At 45.0% G+C, this 18,695-nt stretch overlaps 1 protein-coding gene across 2 annotated transcripts in view; it reads right to left on the bottom strand.

Moving 5' to 3' along the window:
- Positions 1-17,333, bottom strand: part of RBPMS (RNA binding protein, mRNA processing factor) — a 191,346-nt gene extending 174,013 nt beyond the window's left edge. Inside the window, exon 1 of one of the 2 annotated variants that reach the window (XM_052661382.1) lies at positions 16,802-17,333. In XM_052661382.1, the coding sequence (XP_052517342.1) occupies positions 16,802-16,867 (66 nt within the window). In that variant the 5' untranslated portion in view covers positions 16,868-17,333. The remainder of the gene's footprint in view (positions 1-16,801) is intronic. The other variant, XM_052661383.1, reaches the window with a different exon arrangement.
- Positions 17,334-18,695: the final 1,362 nt, after the last annotated feature.

Below are 18,695 nucleotides of genomic sequence, written 5' to 3'. Positions count from 1 at the left end.
GCACTCCCAATGCACGGGGCCTGGGTATGAGTCCCTGATCAGGCAACTAGATCTCACATGCTGCAACTAAAAAGATCTTGTATGCTGCCAACGAAGACAGAGGATCCTGTGGGGCACAACAAAGACCCATGCAGCCAAATAAATAATCGACACTTAAAAATATATACATATTCAAAGTGTAACACCCCGGTGTTGTACAGATCAGTGTGTGCTGTGTTCAGTTGCTTAGTCATGTCCACTTCTTTGTGACCCTATGAACTGTAGCCCGCCAGGCTCCCCTGTCCTTGGGATTTCGCAGGCAAGAATACTGGAATGGGTTACCATTTCTTCTTCCTCCAGGGGAATCTTCCCAACCCAGGGACTGAACCTGAGTCTCCAGCACTGCAGGTGGATTCTTTACCACTGAGCCATTGGGTGAAGAAGCAACCTTTGAGAGATTTAAAAATTGCAGTGGCCGGGGATGCAGAATGGGCCTGCTAATGTTCTTGGTGAGAGTATAAATTAGCACAATTGTTTCTTGAGAAGATTTGGCAATAAACATTAAAATGTCTTTAAAAAGGAATATAAGTCCTTTGACCCAGAAATTACAACTTCTAAGGGTCTAAGTGAAGGAAATCAACTAAGGGTGTACACACAGATTTAGCTAGGAGGATATAGTTTATATCACAAAGATAGAAACAAACTCATTGCTCAGTAACAAAAAATGGTTCAATATATGAAGGCACATCCTTACCACGGCACAGTATTAAGAATTAAAGAGGGGGCTGAGAACAAATATAACGACACCAAGAGGGGGAAAAGGCAGGTGGGATAAATCGGGAGATTGGCAGTCCTCCGACTCATCCTCATATGTTCTGAAATCTTGCCACAAAACTTAAAGGCATTACATTCTCCAAATTGAAACTGCAGTCATATTCCTTGGAAAAGGTATACCGTAAATATATCACTTCCCGCCCCCGGTGGGTTAATTTGCAGCCAAATAGGTTTGGGATGAAGAGTAAGCATACTGTTCATTGTATAATCCTGGAGTGGTTTCCTTTGTCCAAAGCTGTAGGATGTTAATTCCATTTTTTGTTGTTATTTTGGACATCTGTGGCCCCCACTCCTGTAATGGGCCACAGCTTAGCTTCAGTGTACAAAAGTTACTGCTGCATATTTTAAATCCTTTTATACACTTAACACTGCAGTCATTTCTTCCAACACTAAAATAATAGCTCCATTGGATTTTTAATTTATCTGGTTTGTATTACTGAAACTACCAAAATGCATAAACCATTTGTTGACTTAATTGGATGACATTGGGTGGGTCCAAATTTCTTCACTTCTCCCTGCCCCCAAAATAAAATCTTTTATTTTTTTAAATACAAAAATAAAGGTAAGCAAAAAAAAAGAAAGCTATAAAATTTGTTAAAATTTTCTTTTTGTTAAAATCTTATAATTCCTTCCTCTACTAGTGTTAATATTTTGGTGTATATCTTATTTATATGTTTTTCTGTGTGTATGAGTATAAACACACTCACTCCCCTCTATTTTTACAAAAATAAGATCATACCATAATAGTGTTTAGTTACATTTGATTTTGACATTATGAGTATCTTTGCATGCCAGTGGATAAGTCTGTAGCCCCGTCTTTGTTTATCTTCTCTAAGGCTCTAATTAGTTATCTATTTTATACATAGTAATGTATATATGTCAGTCCCAATGGAGGTCAAGTTGCTGGATTTCTATGCCTGGGTCTCCTGCTGTGAGCAGCACCCAAGCTTTTACCTGGGACTGACTTTATTAGTAAATAAGGAAGTCATGTATGAATGTGAGTGCTGAGTACTCAGTCACTTCAGTTGTGTCTGACTCTTGGCAACTCTGTGGACTGTAGCCCGCCAGGCTGTCCATGGGATTCTCCAGGCAAGAATACTGGAGTGGATTCCCATGCCCTCCTCCAGGGGATCTTCCCAAACCGGGGATCAAACCCGCGTGCATTGGCAGGCACGTTCTTTACCACCTAGTGCCACCTGGGAATGAAGGTACGAGTTGGACCATAAAGAAGGCCGAGCCCCAAAGAATTGATGTTTTTGAATTGTGGTGCTCAGGGAGACTCTTGAGAGTCCTTTAAACTGCAAGGAGATCAAACTAGGCAATCCTAAAGGAAATCAACCCTGAATATTCACTGAAGGAGTGATGCTGAAGCTCCAATACTTTGGCCACCAGATAGGAAGATCCAACACAATGGAAAAGACCCTGATGCTGGGAAAGACTGAAGGCAGGAGGAGAAGGTGACAGAGGATGAGATGGTTGGATGGCATCACTGACACAACGGATAGGAGTTTGAGCAAACTCCAGCAGATAGTGAAGGACAGGGAAGCCTGGCTTGCTAAAGGCTATGGGGTCGCAGAGTCAGACAACGACTTAGAAACACGACTTGTTAAACAACAAAAGAAAAAACACTTTACAGTTCAGAATAAGCTCAGACCAATAGGATTTCTGTATAATCATGACCCATGATTTATAATAGTAATAAAGAGCAATTTTCATACTAGTTAATGGTTAATTAAAACCGGGGGGCTTTGGGAAGGGAGAAGGGACAATTTAACGGTTAAAACTTCTCAAATGATCATCTGCCAAAACTAGAAACTCACCATATTTCAGAGCCCCACGCGTACTTTTGAGTTCTCTGCTCCCTCCCTACTGGCTTTTGTTTTGTTTTTACGTCAGCAGGCTGGGTGCACTATGACCAAACAGCAACAGATGCCAGTCTGGCAAGAGGCTTCCTTTTGATCATCCAAGAACATTCCTGATCAGGATATTTTCAGTTTGTTTCAAGGTTTACCAGGAGTTGCACCAGTGGACAGAGCTAGGGGAAAGAACTGTTCCTCCACCCGATACATTCAGACACGCTTCATTCTCAAAATCCAGCTAAACCACACACTAACCTGTGTAAAAAATGCAGGCTGGGAATTTGGTCCTAGTCACCCCCAAGACGGTTCCAGGATGGTTCTCAATGTAAAGAACTCTACTGGCCGGCCCGACACTGTAGTTAAATAAGTGCTTAAATGCAGAGAGCACATCATCGCTGGTATTTTAATCTTTGTAAAAACAACAAGTGATGTTACACAGATAATAACTGAAAAATAAGTCATCTTTCGCAAATGAAAAACACATGCCAAATGTATACCATAAGCCTCCAAAGGAATCTAAGTCAATGTGTAATTTTCCTATCTGTAAATTACTAACACTACAACAGTAACCTTTCTCTCAAGTTTATTAAGAAAATGAGAAAACCTCCTGATGCATCAGACACTAGAATTTAACAAGAGTAGTTTTCCCCTGTAAACCTTGGAATTTACAATGATACTACACTCAGTCCCTATCTGAGATACAGAGTCTTTCAACACATGCAACACCCAGACAAAATCCTTTCATTCTGGGATCCAAGCACTGGCTTTAATCTTATCTCTGCGACTCTGTTAAGTGTCTGGTGCTGTGACAGAATCCACCTCTCTACCCTCCTCCGCACCCCCCGCCACCACCCCACCACATTGTACCCACCAAACACATCGGCAGGCCTTTCTAAAAATACAGTTACAATATAAAGCCTAAAATAGCAGGCTGAGGAAGTTTCTTGGAGAAGATGTTTGTCGTTTTCACTCAGAAAATGAAGTAAAACCACAAAACCATTTTCAACAAAATATGTGTTTCTAATTATTAGTGGAAGATTTATATTCCTTAAAAAAAAAAATAAAAGTGGTGTGCCTGGAAGAAGTTCATTGCTGCAAGTCAGCAAGAATTTGTAAAAGCAAAATAATTTTTGATAAGACAGAACTATCGACACTTTCCTAGCAATATAAATTCAGAATCCTGCAGTGTAAATATTGATATAATGGTCATTTTTTATAATTTATTTTTAACACCAAGATCAATTTGTATTGATGTATCGCCAATTAACAATGTTGTGGTAGTTTCAGGTGAACACCAGAGGGACTCGGCCCTACAGACACATGAATCCAATGAACAGTCACTTTAAAGACAAGCAGCATGCCAAAGCAGGGGCAAGGCCCAACATTTCTTCATAGGGGCTTGCCATCTAACACAGAAAAGCTTAGCCTTGTGTTCATCAACTGGCAGAAGTCACCGGCTCTTCTCTGTCAAGATTTAGAAAAATGAAGACTGTGGTTAATGTAGTATTCAAATCTTTGATTTATTTATGGGGGTGGCTCAGCTGCTAAATAATCTGCCTGCAATGCTGGAGACCTGGGTTCGATCCCTGGGTTGGGAAGATCCCCTGGAGAAGGGAAAGGCTACCCACTCCAGTATGCTAGCCTGGAGAATTCCATGGACTATCCACGGACTCGCAAAGAGTCGGACACGACTGAGCGACGTTCACGTTATTTAGCAAACTTCAGCACCCCAACTAATAGATCATACAAAATATTCCTTTCTTCTCCTTTCCCCATTCTGCATTTTGCTGGTGATAGATTTTTTCAAGCAGCAGCTGAAAGCCAAGGTTAAAGCTGAAGGTCACAGTGAGTGTAATTCTGCCCAACCTGGTTTTTCTTTGCGTGTTGTGGGCATGAAGGCACACTGGCCCAAAGAGCTGCCTTGCTCTTAAACCTCTCTGGCACTCACAGTGGGTACTGGCGGGCCCTTTGGACGTTTAGGAGGGCGAGCAGGGAAGGAATCTTCTTTCTCCCCTCCCCCGCTTACAGAGGCTAAAAGCAGAGATTAATTTCCTAGCTCTGGTTTTCTGCATAACCCCTCCTCGAGAAACACAAAGACTCAGGATGGGCCTTAAAGAGTCCTTTTGTTTAGAGAGGGTCATTTCCTGCCGTTAGCTCACACCCAGAAACTCCCACCCAGTTCTCCAGAAGAGGCACTGATTTGCTTAGAGAAAAACAAAAACAAAACAATCTCAGGCTTAAAACCTTTCCTCCCAAACAGTCTCTCCCCCTCCACCCCGGATGTATCTGGGCTGGCGGGCCACCACAGCACTTGGCATCACACAGAGGAGATGAAAAGTGGGATGAAATAGAAAAACTTACAGCTCTTTGAATGCATAGCAAGCGTTGTCTCTCCACCTCTATATTTTAGTTAGGGAAACAAGATACTTAAGTGACTTGTCCTAGGTCCTTTACAAAAGGGAAAAATTGTTAATTTTTTCCAACGTGTATGTTAGTCACTCAGTGTCCAACTCCAGGCTCCTCTGTCCATGGGATTCTCCAGGCAAAAATACTGGAGTGGGTTGTCATTCCCTTCTCCAGGGGATCTTAGAGGGTACTGACGATTTATTTGGTCAAGAATCGACTATTATAAAGATTATATACCACTGGTTCCAAGACTATCAGACACTGGATGACGGTAAAGTTTAAAAAGTTTGCTCTTGGAATTCCGCTGTGGTCCAGTGGTTAAGACTCCATGCTTCCACTTCAGGGGACACAAGTTCGATCCCTGGTTGGGGAACTAAGATCCCACCTGCCGCACAGGTGGCCAAAAAGAAAACTAGGAAAATAAAAAGTCTGTTCAGGCTCAAGTATTGGACCTGAAGGCCATAAACAAGAATATGCCAATGGCCTGCGTTTTCATGAGTGCCTTCGTGGGCTCGATTAACAGACAATCCGATGACCAAAGTAAGGATGACTTGGATTTCTTTCATCCTAACCTGTCATCTGTTGTGTTTTACAGGGAATAAAAGCAACTCCTGAGTCTGTGAGGCTGACCAGTGGCTGTGAGGTGCCTCCCTAAGGGTTCACAGGGCTCAGATTAGCGGCGGCCTCACGGCTTCCACACAGGTGCTCACAGGCTGGACAGGGCCTGCTAAAGCCCACAGCACCCTGCATTGCTTGCCTTCTCACTTTGCAAAGCAGAGAAGGCACTCTGAGCTGGAGGCTAGACTGAATCAAAGGCCTGTGTGTCTATCTCCAAATCAATTCCACCTGGGCTGTTACCATTAACTCTTTGCAAACCAACAGCACATCTGCAAAGCAGGAATCCAAGTCACCCTGCTCCACTCAACTTTATCACTCTCTGGGCGGCCCACACTTCACTCCTGCTTCTGTGGAAATATGTATTTGATTTCCATTTTTACTGGACAAAGGGAAGTAGTCCTTTACATGTGAAAATCAGCTTTTCTCTCCCATCTCCATGGGACTCATCACTTGCCATCCAAAATTTCTGGCTTAAAAGCACGTGCTAATTGTCCTTGCTGATGTAATTAAATGGGAATCCAGAAGTGATCATCTTGAAGGCAGCGTTAAGATTTAATCTAAAAACTGCTAGGAAATGCTGAAAATCTAGGAAAGACTGAAGGCAGGAGGAGAAGGGGACGAGAGAGGATGAGCTGGTTGGATGGCATCACCAACTCAACGGACATGAGTTTGAGCAAACTCCGGGAGTTGGTGATAGACAGGGAAGCTTGGTGTGCTGCAGTCCATGGGGTCACAAAGAATTGGACACGAATGAGTGACTGAACTGAAAAACTGCTGGAAAAGGTTTAGGACGATGGAGTGTATTGCAGGCCTCAGAATTTGACAAGTTGGTTTGTATTCCAGTCATTTAACAAACAAATGTATTGGGCAGTTCCACTCATTGTTCTAGGCACTGGAATTACTGCCTTAAACAAGACCAGAGTCACATTCCAGCAGTACAAGACAACTACACAAGGTAATATCAGTGAGGAAGAAGTCCTGGGGGGCAAATAAGAGGAATCTGACAGTGGTTGGGAACTTGGGGCTCATTTGAACTTGTTACCCAAAGGTCCCGCTGGGTAACATGTGAACTGAGATCTGAATGAATGAGAAGGACAAGGCTGCCTCATACCTGGGTGTATGGTTTCCCAGGCAGAAAGGAGAGCACACACAAAGGCCCTGAGGCAACACAGGTTTGGCATGTTGGAGACACTTAAGTAAGGCCCAGCAGCTGAAGCATAATGAAGCTGTGACTCCTGGTGGATGAGGTCAGGGAGACCAGCAGGCCCAGATTACATGAACCTGACATACCACTATAGAGATTTTCAGCTCCTACCACCACTTGCAAATAAAACCTCGAATTACTTAATCTCTCAGAGCCTCAGTTTCCTCATCCCTAAACATGAGAACACCTCATTGTGTCAAAGTGCACGCTGTGCTAAAGTACACACTTGGTGTACACACCGCTATATTTAAAATATATAACCAGCAAGGACCTACTCTATACCACAGGGAACCCTGGTCAATACTCTGTAATAACCTAAATGGGAAAACAATTTGAAAGAGTAGACGCATGTATATGGATAACTGAATCACCTGAAAGTAAGACATCATTAAACAACTATACTCCAAAAGAAAAAATTTCGAAAAGCACAGTGCTTAAAACAGACGACATTAGTCCACAGATGCTTAGTGAATCAATCTGCCAAGAATCCATAAATGCTTTTATAAGTTTGATTATACTGGAGCCATGCACCTGATCTTCGATTATCCCTCCAATTTTTTTAATACCTCTGAAGACTAAAAAAAAAATGTTTGCAACAAAAATGGTCTCAGCACTGACTCTGACCTTTTTTATTGTTTTGCTCACTGCTGGGAAAATGCTTGGAGTTCCTAGAAAAGAAAGAAACAGGCTTAGAAGGGTAGAGAGGTGAGAAGGCAGACTCAGGACACAGTGATCTGGCAGAAGGGAGGCCGACTGGACTCCAGGACAGCTTGTGTTTCTTCTCAGGATAAGCAAGGCCCAGAGAAGCAATTACCAACACTTTCAGCCTCTCGTCACCCAGCATCCCACAGAAGGCACAGGACACGACGGGGAGTGTGAGTGTGTGTCACAGTGGAGAGAGCTGTGTGTGTGTGTGTCCCCCCCTCCCCGGCCCAAAACACATCCTGCCGGCTTAGAGGGATACTGTATTTAAAAACAGATGCTTTTGGAAACTCGCACATTTTCAGGCCTGTAAATCACACATGCTGGGTAAAGTAATTACACTTTTGTAGCACTTCTCTGAGCACAAAGGAAATTCTGATACTTCTGCAATAAGACAGCACTTTCTGAGCCATCTCTTCTCTCACGAGGCCAAGACTATCCATCCTACAGGTGGGCATCAGAAAAATAAATGTTCACAAAACAGGATCCCTGGAGATTTGACGAAAAAAAATTTCTTAGAATAAAGCTGGCCACCTGCCAGCATATCTACCTAGTGACATAAGAATTTAGGAAAAGCAAAGAAAGTTTAAGGGAAAAAACTCATGAGAAGTAAAGATTAACTGGAAGTAGAAATTAGTCTCTAACTTCTTTTCGTGGGCTCGTGAGATACACTACGATTTTGAGATGCCTAGATTTCTTTGCAAAGTCTGAGGGGGGTGACAGAACTGAGCTATGCTGTGTTAGCAACCCCTCAGCGTTTTAAATTTGTGTAACAATACTGTATTACAGCCTGGAATTTGGAACCATCTTCCTTGGCGTGATTGCCATTTATTACTGCCATTTCCTTTTTTTAACTCCCGTATTCTACATAATGTGCATCAGAATGGTTGCAGTAGGGTTAAAACCTATGAGAAACACAATTGTTTGTTCTTAAATTCCTGGACCGCATTTCTTTATTCACAAGCTGACACTTAGCTGAGAGCAGAAAAAGCAGCAAACGAAATGAATAAATTGAAAATATAACCCACAGAAGAGACGACTTTGGGCTCTAGCCAAAGACTCATTCTAACTCCCCCAACCCCTATGAAATGAAAAAGAACAAAGCAACTTGGGATTTTCTTATAAAAATACTCAAGCCTCTTCACGCCTTCCATCTTTACCTTCCAAACCTATCTGCAAATTTTATGTCCCTTCTAGGTAAAGGTTTGGGAAAAGAAAAGTTTAAGTAAAAGCCTAAGCATGAACTGCAAATTTTAGAGGAAAACAATGTTCAAAGACTGTTGATGAAAGAAACAAATGAAAGGCTATGAAATACGCTATATATAACTAGATTTCTTAGGCTCCCCCGAATCAGCCTTTCAAATGGTTAAGTACACTGAACACTAGTATAACTAGGCAGATTATATGCAAGACATTTTTGTGTTCCTAAATTGAGAGTGCTTTTAAAATTTGGCTTTAACTTTTTCTGAGAACGTCCAGCTCTCCCCCTCACCCTGCCCCACGCCTTAAAAAAAAAAGCTTCCAATTTTAAGTCAATTGTCCATCTTTTGCTGCCTACCCTTGCAAGTTTCCTAGGAACTGGGGTCCCACACCCTCTCCAATTTTCTGGGCACTCAGTTCATATTTACCTTTTCAATGACCAGCTACATAATCTTTTTGTTATTGTTGAGTCCCTAAGTTATGTCTAACTCTCTTGAAACTCCATGCATGGACTGTAGCCCGCCAGGCTTCTCTGTCCATGGGATTCTCCAGGCAAGAATACTGGAGTGGGTTGCCATGCCCTCCCTCCAGGGGATCTCCCTGACCCAGGGACTGAACCCACATCCTACACTGCAGGCAGATTCATTACCGCTGAGCCACTAGGGAAGTCCCACATAATCTTGAATTGTTCTGAAAATTTCTTTGCAAGATCAGACCTCTGCATCTCAAATCCAACCTCTTCACCTCCCGGTTGCCTTTTCTTCCCCTTTCAAGGTAAATTTTCTGGCTTTTACAAATACAACCACCACGCAGCTAATCATCCGAAAGAGAAACCCAAGGGGCTCCACGGATGGAGCTCCCAGTCTCCTCTCTAGAGGATCCGACAGTTACTGCAGCCCGTGAACACCTCTCCTGCCCCTGCCAGGCTCAGTCACCACCAGCAGCTACTGTCTTATTGTAAGAGCAGGATTCCTGCAGCGTTAGCCTTGAAACCTAATGCATCCACTTCCACAATGGAACCTCCCAGGATGCCACGTCCCCCTTGCACAGAAGTCCACTCCCATCACAGGAAACGTGCTGGTCCCTGGCATGGAAGGGACTCCTCCATCCCTCCCCCACCCCAATCACCCATACTTCCCTTTCTCCCCTGCTTGTTTTACCTCTTAAGCCTCTGTATCTTCACAGAAGGCCCGATCCCTTTGACTGGACCATCTTTCCCCTAATGCCTCAATCCTTCCCTCAGATGGGGAAAAAAAAAATCCCAGTATCACCTCTCTTTTTAAAAAGTTTCTTTTGATATAGCTCCATGACCCTCTCCCTCCTTAGGGTGCTGACTGGTTTCCAGCTCAAACTACTGTCTCAGTTAACTGAACACAAGGCCCTCTCCACTAAACCTGGGAGCAACTTAAGAGTCGGAACTTTGTCCCAGGTCTTGGCTTCCTCAGAACCTTCAAGGTCCCAAGGCACTCAGGATCTCAGTCACCTCCCCACAGAATGAGTTTCATCACTGCCCTGATCGCTACATTAGCTCATTGTGGGGATGAGTCACAATATACATATAAAAGTGCTTGGCCAGTACTCGGCACAGAGTAAATACTCAAAAGTTAATAATTCTTACCTGGGTAAATGGCTAAAAAGATTTCTGAAAATTTCCCAGGATCAAGTAGTTCAGAATTTTCATTTTTCTGCACTCAGCAAAGATGTGCGTGCGTGTTCAGTCGCTGAGTCGTGTCTGACTCTGCATCCCCATGGACTGTAGCCTGCCAGGCTCATGGGACTTCCCAGACAAGAATACTGGAGGGAGTTGCCATTTCCTTCTCCAGGGAATCTTCGTGATCCAGGGATCGAACCAGAGTCTCCTGCATTGGCAGGCAGATTCTTTACCACTGAGCCACGTGGGACGCCCAGCAAAGATGACCAGGCCACAAACTAGGCAACTCTGCTCTGACCAGCTCTGCAGTCAAGCACTCCCCACTTGCACCCAACACACACAACACACTGAAGTGGTTTGCAATATCCTCCCCATACTTAAAGAGAGGGACGTGAGTCGGTGCAAGTTATCCCCACAGGGCAGACAAGGTCATTCCCGATGACACCCTCCAATCAACTTTAAAGGCCTGGTCCCAGCTGGCCTCAGGCCCCACAGAGCCAGGCTGCCACTTCTGCCCCAGCTATTACTAAGGTTCATTCTCTTCATTCCTTCCTAAATTTTTCCTTTCACCAAAGCAAGCACTGTTCAAGAGGACCATTTGCATTCCCTTGCCCCTACCCCCGGGCAGACACTAAGGTGCCAAATGAAAAAGAACACAAACATTCCAAAGTGGCAGTCACACAGGTCACACAGAGCAGGCTCATTTGGGAATGCTTCTCTCGCATCCAACTGGAGCTCCCAGAAGCCCTGGTCCAAAAGCTTAGAACGGATCCCACAGCAGACACCACATTCTAACAGTGAAGACCCAGCTGCACCTGGAGATGAGCGGGCCCACACTGTTAGATGGACCAGGCACACTGGCCTCTGGGCACAAAGGGAGGCTGCAGGTGACAGGTTGGGGAGGTCACTTTGAAGGGTGGTGGGGGGTCCATCCTTCACAGGCTCTAAATTGCACATGAAGTTATTAAGTGGCTGCTTTTTGAGAGTTTACCTATTCAAGGTCATCACTACCACTCCTACCAGTAAGGATATTTCCTATGTTCATAAGTTGTTTATCAAGAATTATATGTGCACACAGGTGTAAGTGTGTATGGGTGGTACTTACCTGGGGAGGTGCTGGGGATTAGAAATACTCTGGTAAGATGGCAGTTTTGTTGTTGTTGTTGTTTTTAAAGATAATGATCCAGGACTTAACTAGAAGAATATAACTTCTGGAATTCTGAGGAAAGTCATCTCTTTGGGATAAGACGTTCAGGTGATGGGATCTTGCAAAATGCAGGCTGCACCTTGGCTTTTGCCTAGAAAGCAGCTCAAGCTTGACCAAGAGGGGAAAACTGGTTGAAATAAATGGTGTGCAGAATATTACGGAGCACCAAAAGCAATCTTGAAGGTCATATTTAAACTTCACCAAGTGTTGACGGAGTTGGGCACCAGAGCATCCAGCAGTGTATGTGTGGATGGATTGAGAAAGAACATCAGAACAAGGACAGCAGGTTAAGATCACTAGGAACAGACAGGACAAGGAAACGAGTGAGGTACACATGCTTTGAGATATGGAGGCCTGATTCCCGGGGCAAGGCTTGCAAGCAAAATGAAACGTGGCCAACAATGGTTTTGTGACTCCTACAGATACTGCAAGGGTATTTAATGATTTCTTCTAAGCAAAGACCTAGAACTGCTTCTTTGCCTATCTATGTTCATTACAGAAAATTTAGAGAATCCAGAAAAGCAACAGAAGGTAAATACAAAGACCTGTAAATCCACCACACTGTTTGTATTCATATTCAATTATTTTTAAAAATTGGCATCACATAATAGCAAACTTTTATTTTTACTTTTTTCATGTAATGTCATGGGAATTAAGTAAAATCCAGATGCTGGAAGAGAAAGTCAGATTCTCTACTACAGCATTCAAAGAGGTAAACACTGATACCAGATTTCTACCCTCTAAAACTGAGAGAATCAATGTTTAAGCCACCTCCCCAAAAAAAGTAAATACACATAGGTACATTCTTTTAAAATGTGGCTTTTAATGGCTATATAGTATTCTCTTTGAGGAATTACACAACCATTTACTTAGCAATTTCCTTGTTAGTGAAAATTCACAGACTATTTATGTCTATAAGTAACCAATGTTCATCCTATAAATAAATCTTTGTGCATGCTTATTTCCTTAGGGTAAATTTCTAAAAATAAAAGCACGGAATAAAAGGGCTTGAAAATCTGACACAGACCGCCAAAGTCCTTCCGAAAGCCGCAATAATTCATGCCCTCATCACAGCGCCCAAGAATTCCCATTTTATTCCCCATCACCAATGTCACAGTTCTATCCTCAAAGTGGAAAATTAAGATGAACCTGCAAAATTTACATGAAAGCATCTCCAATGAGAGCATTAAACACACAAATGCCCTTAGAAACAGATGACTACATGTGAGCGTCAGGGTTTATCATGGAAATTTTAAAACCACTACTGGAAAACTAAGGGCATGCCATACTGGCAGTGGTCTTGCAGCATCATTTTACTATGAAATCATCACATTTTCATCCAAAACGCTGTCACCAAATCCTATTTATGACTGAAATATAAGTTTACTGTATTTGATTTGATGTAACAGACTCCAAACTTGGTTAAACTGTACAAAACCATTCTGTATTTTTCCCCAGGTCAAAATACTGATGAATCTTAATGCTCAACGAAAACCTGAGGTTGCCGCATCAAACCACCACACATTTCTCTGTGCCAATTATATCAGAAACAATTTTCTTCATGACCCCAGTTATTTGGGAAAAACTACAAAGCACTTTAAAAGGTAGAATGTGAGGTAAAGATCTGTATTAAACTTCTGAACACCTGACTTTGTGATTTCTGACCACCATCTGCCAAACATCTTTTTGATCAATATTCCAACAAGGCCAAGTGTTGTTTTAAAGAACGTTCACAGCAATTTAAGGAGAAAACTAACACCAGTGCTTCGACGTAAATAACACACCTTTTAGAAATGATTTGTAATCAGCCTGAAAAGTGTCCAACGGCATACCATAAAAGGAAAAATAAGACCAAGTTATTTATCTGATTTCCATTTTGAAAATTCAGGGATCAAAAACAATATCTACTACTAGACTGTTGCAATATACAGAACTTCAAGCCAAAAAATTATGTCTCTTACATATTAACAGTAGTGAACTTTGTCAAGTGTGAAGTATTTGAAGAGAAGAATGTCTAGTCCAAAAGTAGAGGTAAATTCAAGGAATTTTTTATTAACTGTAAAGCTATTAACTGTAAAGCTATGTAAGAAAAGCTCTGCTGCCCTGTTATTCAGTCACCCAGTCCTGTCTGCCCCTCCACAAATGTATACAGAAGCCTTGCAAATCTCAGACGCCATTAAGATTTTGACAACCGGTTCTTCTTTACCGGGACAAGTTGCATAGGAACATGCATGTACAGCACACTAGAAGCCAGAAAGCCAGATGTATCCTCTCTCTCACACTATTGGCTAGCCAAATCTTAAAATTATTTTTCCTCAAAGTTTCAAACATTACCCAAAGCAGTCTCAAAAACTTCCAACCTTACTTAAAAAGCTGCAGAAATGCTCCTAGGTCTCAAGACTGTTCCTACTATAGCAATGGAACTAAGGAAAGTGTTTCAGCATCACTGTTTCAGAGTGAGCTTCAGACGCTCTCAAACCAGGAGGTGGGCCGCTGATATGTACCAGAAGATAAAAGGAACACACTTAAATGAGGGGGAGGGGATAGAATAAAACCTGGATTTTGTCAATAAAGTCTAAATAACCCCGATGATCTAGGAAATGAACTATTTTCCCTCAAAGATGACTGGACTGACTCATCAGCTCAATGGCTACCAGAAGCTACAAAACAATCATTTTGTGTATATACATTTATATGTGTGTCCTGTTTACTGAAATCCTCCACCGCGGCTTTCCAATGTGTTTGAGGACAAACTGCTGATCCCTGGGTGGGCAAGGGAAAGGACCATTTGGGTGGTTTTGTATATTGCTGAGCACATTAATGGGACTCAAACACATGTGTTTTACTTGTGGCTTTCAGGGTTGGGGAAAAAAGGAGGAGTTTTTCACAAACAAAACATAAACCCCAAACAGGGAATTAGGGCAAAATTATCGAGATCATTCAGGCCAACTTTTACCAAATTTTTAACATCATAAAACCTCTCCCTTCACGGTGTATCTGTTTTGTCTATTCCATCTTTTGTACAGCTTGGGTTCTAAGATTTTTTTAATCTGTCCCCTTATTTTTAAAATAACAAGTATCTAGCTATAAAGACAGATACTTTCTAGAACCACGGGCCATTTCCACCTGATAAAGGAAGACTTAACAAGGCAATAGGACAGGTTAAGAGACAGCCATTGTATTGGGATCACCTGTGATTTTACTGGTACCCAACCTCGCACATATAAAGACACCCAGGGTTTGGGCAAACAGGCCAGTGCTGCAGGCAGTTAAGCTGAGCTGGGTCAAACAGAAAAACCTGAGTTTTCTCTGCTTAATTCTGTCAAATAGTTTATGGTGTGCCAAAAAAAAAAAAAAAAAAAAAGTCTTTGGTTTACCCTAATGAACTTTTACAAGTTTCTCTTTCAGGTGAGGAGAGAAAGATGGTTTCATATGATACAGTCTTACCCTTAGAAGTCAACAGATCGCCAATCTAATGAAACAGAAAGGTTTCTGAAGCCATTGCAACTCCTTAAATAAAGCTACCTTTTTTATTAATTATAAAAAATAAAATACTCCAGCATTTTCAAAAAAAAACTACCTTTTATTTTTAACTTTTATTTCAGTGGTAGAGAAAATAAAACAGGAAAGTAGCCAGTGAGGTTCAAGAAAAAAAGCAGAACTTGCAATTCAAGTCTCCATCTTTCTGAAAGAGAAGGAATGTCAGTACTGAATCCATCACTTGCAATTAAAAAAACCAGCATGTAAAAACAATGCTTTTCAGAAGTTTATAATAATAAAGGCGATTTGCTCAGGTGAGACGGCAACGTCAGGCTCAACAGCATTTCACCTGGGTTGCACCCACGAACAACTGTGTTAAGAGTAAAATCTTGTGTTATTTTGCATAATATTTGGCTTGGTCTTGGAGCTCTCCTGTCTTCTCCATTTAAATAGTTCCCATTTTACAAGTGCTGAGGGCTTAAGTGTATTAAGTCCTCAGCAACCTTGGGCTTCACAATCAGAATTTTAGTTTACACACAACATAGTATTTCCATAATCATCTCAACACCCTAACCGCTTAGAAATCAGTTCACCTTTCTGTAAGAATGCTTTTATCTAGACTGCATACTTCCTTGCATCTACACATACTCTAAAGTTCCTTTTGGAATGTTTCAGAAGTCAATTTCCTGGGCTTTTCAAAAGGTAGGCGGAAAACAGTGTTTACCGGGTTCTAGATAATGCACCTACAAGTACAGAGCCCCGTTTAACAAGATAACGCAAATATCCCAACTCCAAAATTCTGAAAGGATTGTTCAGGAGTTCCCCGACATGTACTGAGTTTTGTTTCTACCAAAGGAACGCTCTGCAGCCGCAACATTTTTTGCGTTGTTAGGGACGCACCACATAAAATTTACGCTCAGACGTCAAAGTCCTATTAAAACAGTCTGGATCAACACTTCACGAGTTGCAATGTCTGAAACTCCAGCATGCTGCGCCCCACAACCGCAACGCCCCTAAATTCACAAAACCTAATCAGCCAGGTTCGGGGTCTTTGACTCATCAGAGAAGAATGCGGCTGATGAGTTATCTATTAATCCAAAACGCCTTAGCTGGGAAAGATATTTCACCGAGAACTTTTCGCATAGAAACTGTGGGGGTTGGGGGGGGCAGGGAACGGAAGGTGTCTTTTCATGAGAACTTTCCCTAAGTTTCTTCCCTAAACCACACAAACACACACCCCACAACTTCCAGCCCCGGACCCAGCACTAAGTGCTGACCCTCCGGGTCCCAATCATCTGAGGTCACCCAGGAGTCAGCTCTCGATTCCGCTTTTAAAATCCGGGGCAAACAAAGCTGACCATTATACTTACAGAGGTCTCGGGAAAGTCCTCAAAGTTACGCAATTTTCAGGCACGCAGACGCGCGTGGACCCACCAAAACACACTCTCCGATGATACACCCTCATCCCGTGGCCGCAGTCTGGGGCTGCGTCTCCACGCCAGGACGATTCCCAAACCCTCGGTGCCCCTTCCCCAGCGCAGCCCGGCGCCCCCGGACCCGCGCCCCGCCGGCCGGCCGGCCGGCCAGCCACCCGCACTCTGGGCAGAGCCCGCGGCCGCCGTCCCAGGTCGTCCCCGCCCCGGCACCGAGCCGCTCCGTACCTCTTCCTCCTGAAGGTTGGCCTCGCTCGGGGTGTTCTCCTTCTCGGCTTTGCTGCCGTTGTTCATCTTCCCGGTCCTCCCTCGCCGGGCAGGGCTGGGGCGCGGGGCTGGGCGAGGGCGCGCTCGCCCACTTCTCCCTTCCCCGGACGCCGCGGGCTGGAGTCCGGGCAGCGGCGGCCGGCGACTCAGGAAGTGCGAGGGGAAGACGGGGCAGGGCGAGGCGCCGGCGCAGCGCGGAGGGGACGGAGACAATCGCGACCCGCGAGGGAGACCTGGGGAGGGCGGGCGGGCGCGAGGGAAGGCAGGAAGGAAGAAAGGATGGGGCGAGGACGCGCGTCCCGGGAGTGAGTCCGCAGAGTTGGGGATGTGGCCGAGAGGGGCTGGGGGGCGGCCGCTGGCGCGGGCGTAGCAGCTGCTGGAAGGAGGGGGCGAGGGGTACCCCGAGAGGAGCGGGAGGGAGGTGCGGGGCGGCGGGGACCCGGAGGGCCGCCGAGTGCGCGCTCCTGCCTGGCTCTGGGAAGTCCGGGCTCCAAGCAGCTCCCCTTCTCTCGCCTGCCTGCCTCCCTCCCCCCGCTCTCTCCTCCCTCCCCTCCCCTCCTCCTCTCTCCGCCCTCCCTGGACGTGGGCTGCCGGCTGGAGCCCGGAGGGACGGGACGAGGGACGGCAGAGCCCCCCGCGGGAGGAGGGGCCGCGCCGAGGGCTGCGGCCCCGCGGCCGGATGGCGCGCGCTGGGGAGGGGCGGCGGGCGGCGGGCGGAAGCGGCGGACCCCGGCCCCCGGCTCCGCGGTAGGTCGGAGGGCGAGGGCCGAGGGGGAGGGCCAAAGGCTGGGTCCGCCTGGCACCTGGAGGCCGCCGGGCCGTGCGCGCAGCTTGGAGCGGGGCTCCGGCGCCCGGGAAGTGTGATGTGTTACTTTTGTTTGCTTGCTCGCTCTTCACGAGGGATTCGCTCCCCAATCCCTCCCCCTCCTCTTCAGTACCTAGTGGGCAGCTGGTAATGACAGGATGCGGGAACTGGGGTGACGTCCGGGGGCAGCCGGGGCCGGGCCGGCGTTTGCAGGGCGCATCTTCAAACCCCATCTCCACGCCGGGTCCTCCGAAACTTCTCCGGCCGCCCTTGCTCGGACTCCTCTACGGCCCTTATCAGACTGTCCTGGAATTGTTTACCTGGCTGCCTCTCTCACCCTTTCGGGAGATCCTTCTTGGAAGACAAGACCGGGCCCTGTTTGTCTTTTGAATCCCATGGCAGTTTGAAAACGCTACCTGGTATATCGTAGGCACTCAATAAATATTTGTTGGTTGAGGGAACATTTCTCACTGCCAGCCGAGCTGGAGGCCAAGACAGATGATCTGAGGGTCAAAGCCGCTGAAAGAAGGGAGACTCAGCATACTGGGAGGTGAGCGTACCATGCCTGTTGGCTCCCCACCCGCCGAAGGAAGAACTGCCTGGTTTCTGCTTCCTGCCCTGAAATAGAAGTAGTTCTGTTCCTCTCCCAGAAGCTTGTTATTAGAGGAGATTGTAAGTTGATAGATAAAACTATAGCACCTGGCACCCATTCGGACCCAGTTGTTGGCTATGCTTGGAAGCTGACATGGTTCATTTCCACTTTTCCTGCGCCACCGAGAACTTTTCCAATATTGTATCATTTAAGCTTTCAAACTGAGTGACTGCCGCTGCTGCTGCTGCTGCTAAGTCACTTCAGTCGTGTCCGACTCTGTGCGACCCCCATAGGCTCCCCCGTCCCTGGGATTCTCCAGGCAAGAATACTAGAGTGGGTTGCCATTTCTACAAACACATAATTTAAAACTCTAAACATGGGTAGATTTTCCTTCATTTCTCACTCCCGGGATTTCGCACAGCAAGCTACTCGCTTCCAGCCCCAGCGACGATCACAAT

Source organism: Budorcas taxicolor, chromosome 24 (assembly GCF_023091745.1).
Source record: "Budorcas taxicolor isolate Tak-1 chromosome 24, Takin1.1, whole genome shotgun sequence".
Classification (NCBI taxonomy): Eukaryota; Metazoa; Chordata; class Mammalia; order Artiodactyla; family Bovidae; genus Budorcas; species Budorcas taxicolor.
Note: the sequence above shows the minus strand (reverse complement) of the source record. Positions and strands in the feature narration are given on the sequence as shown.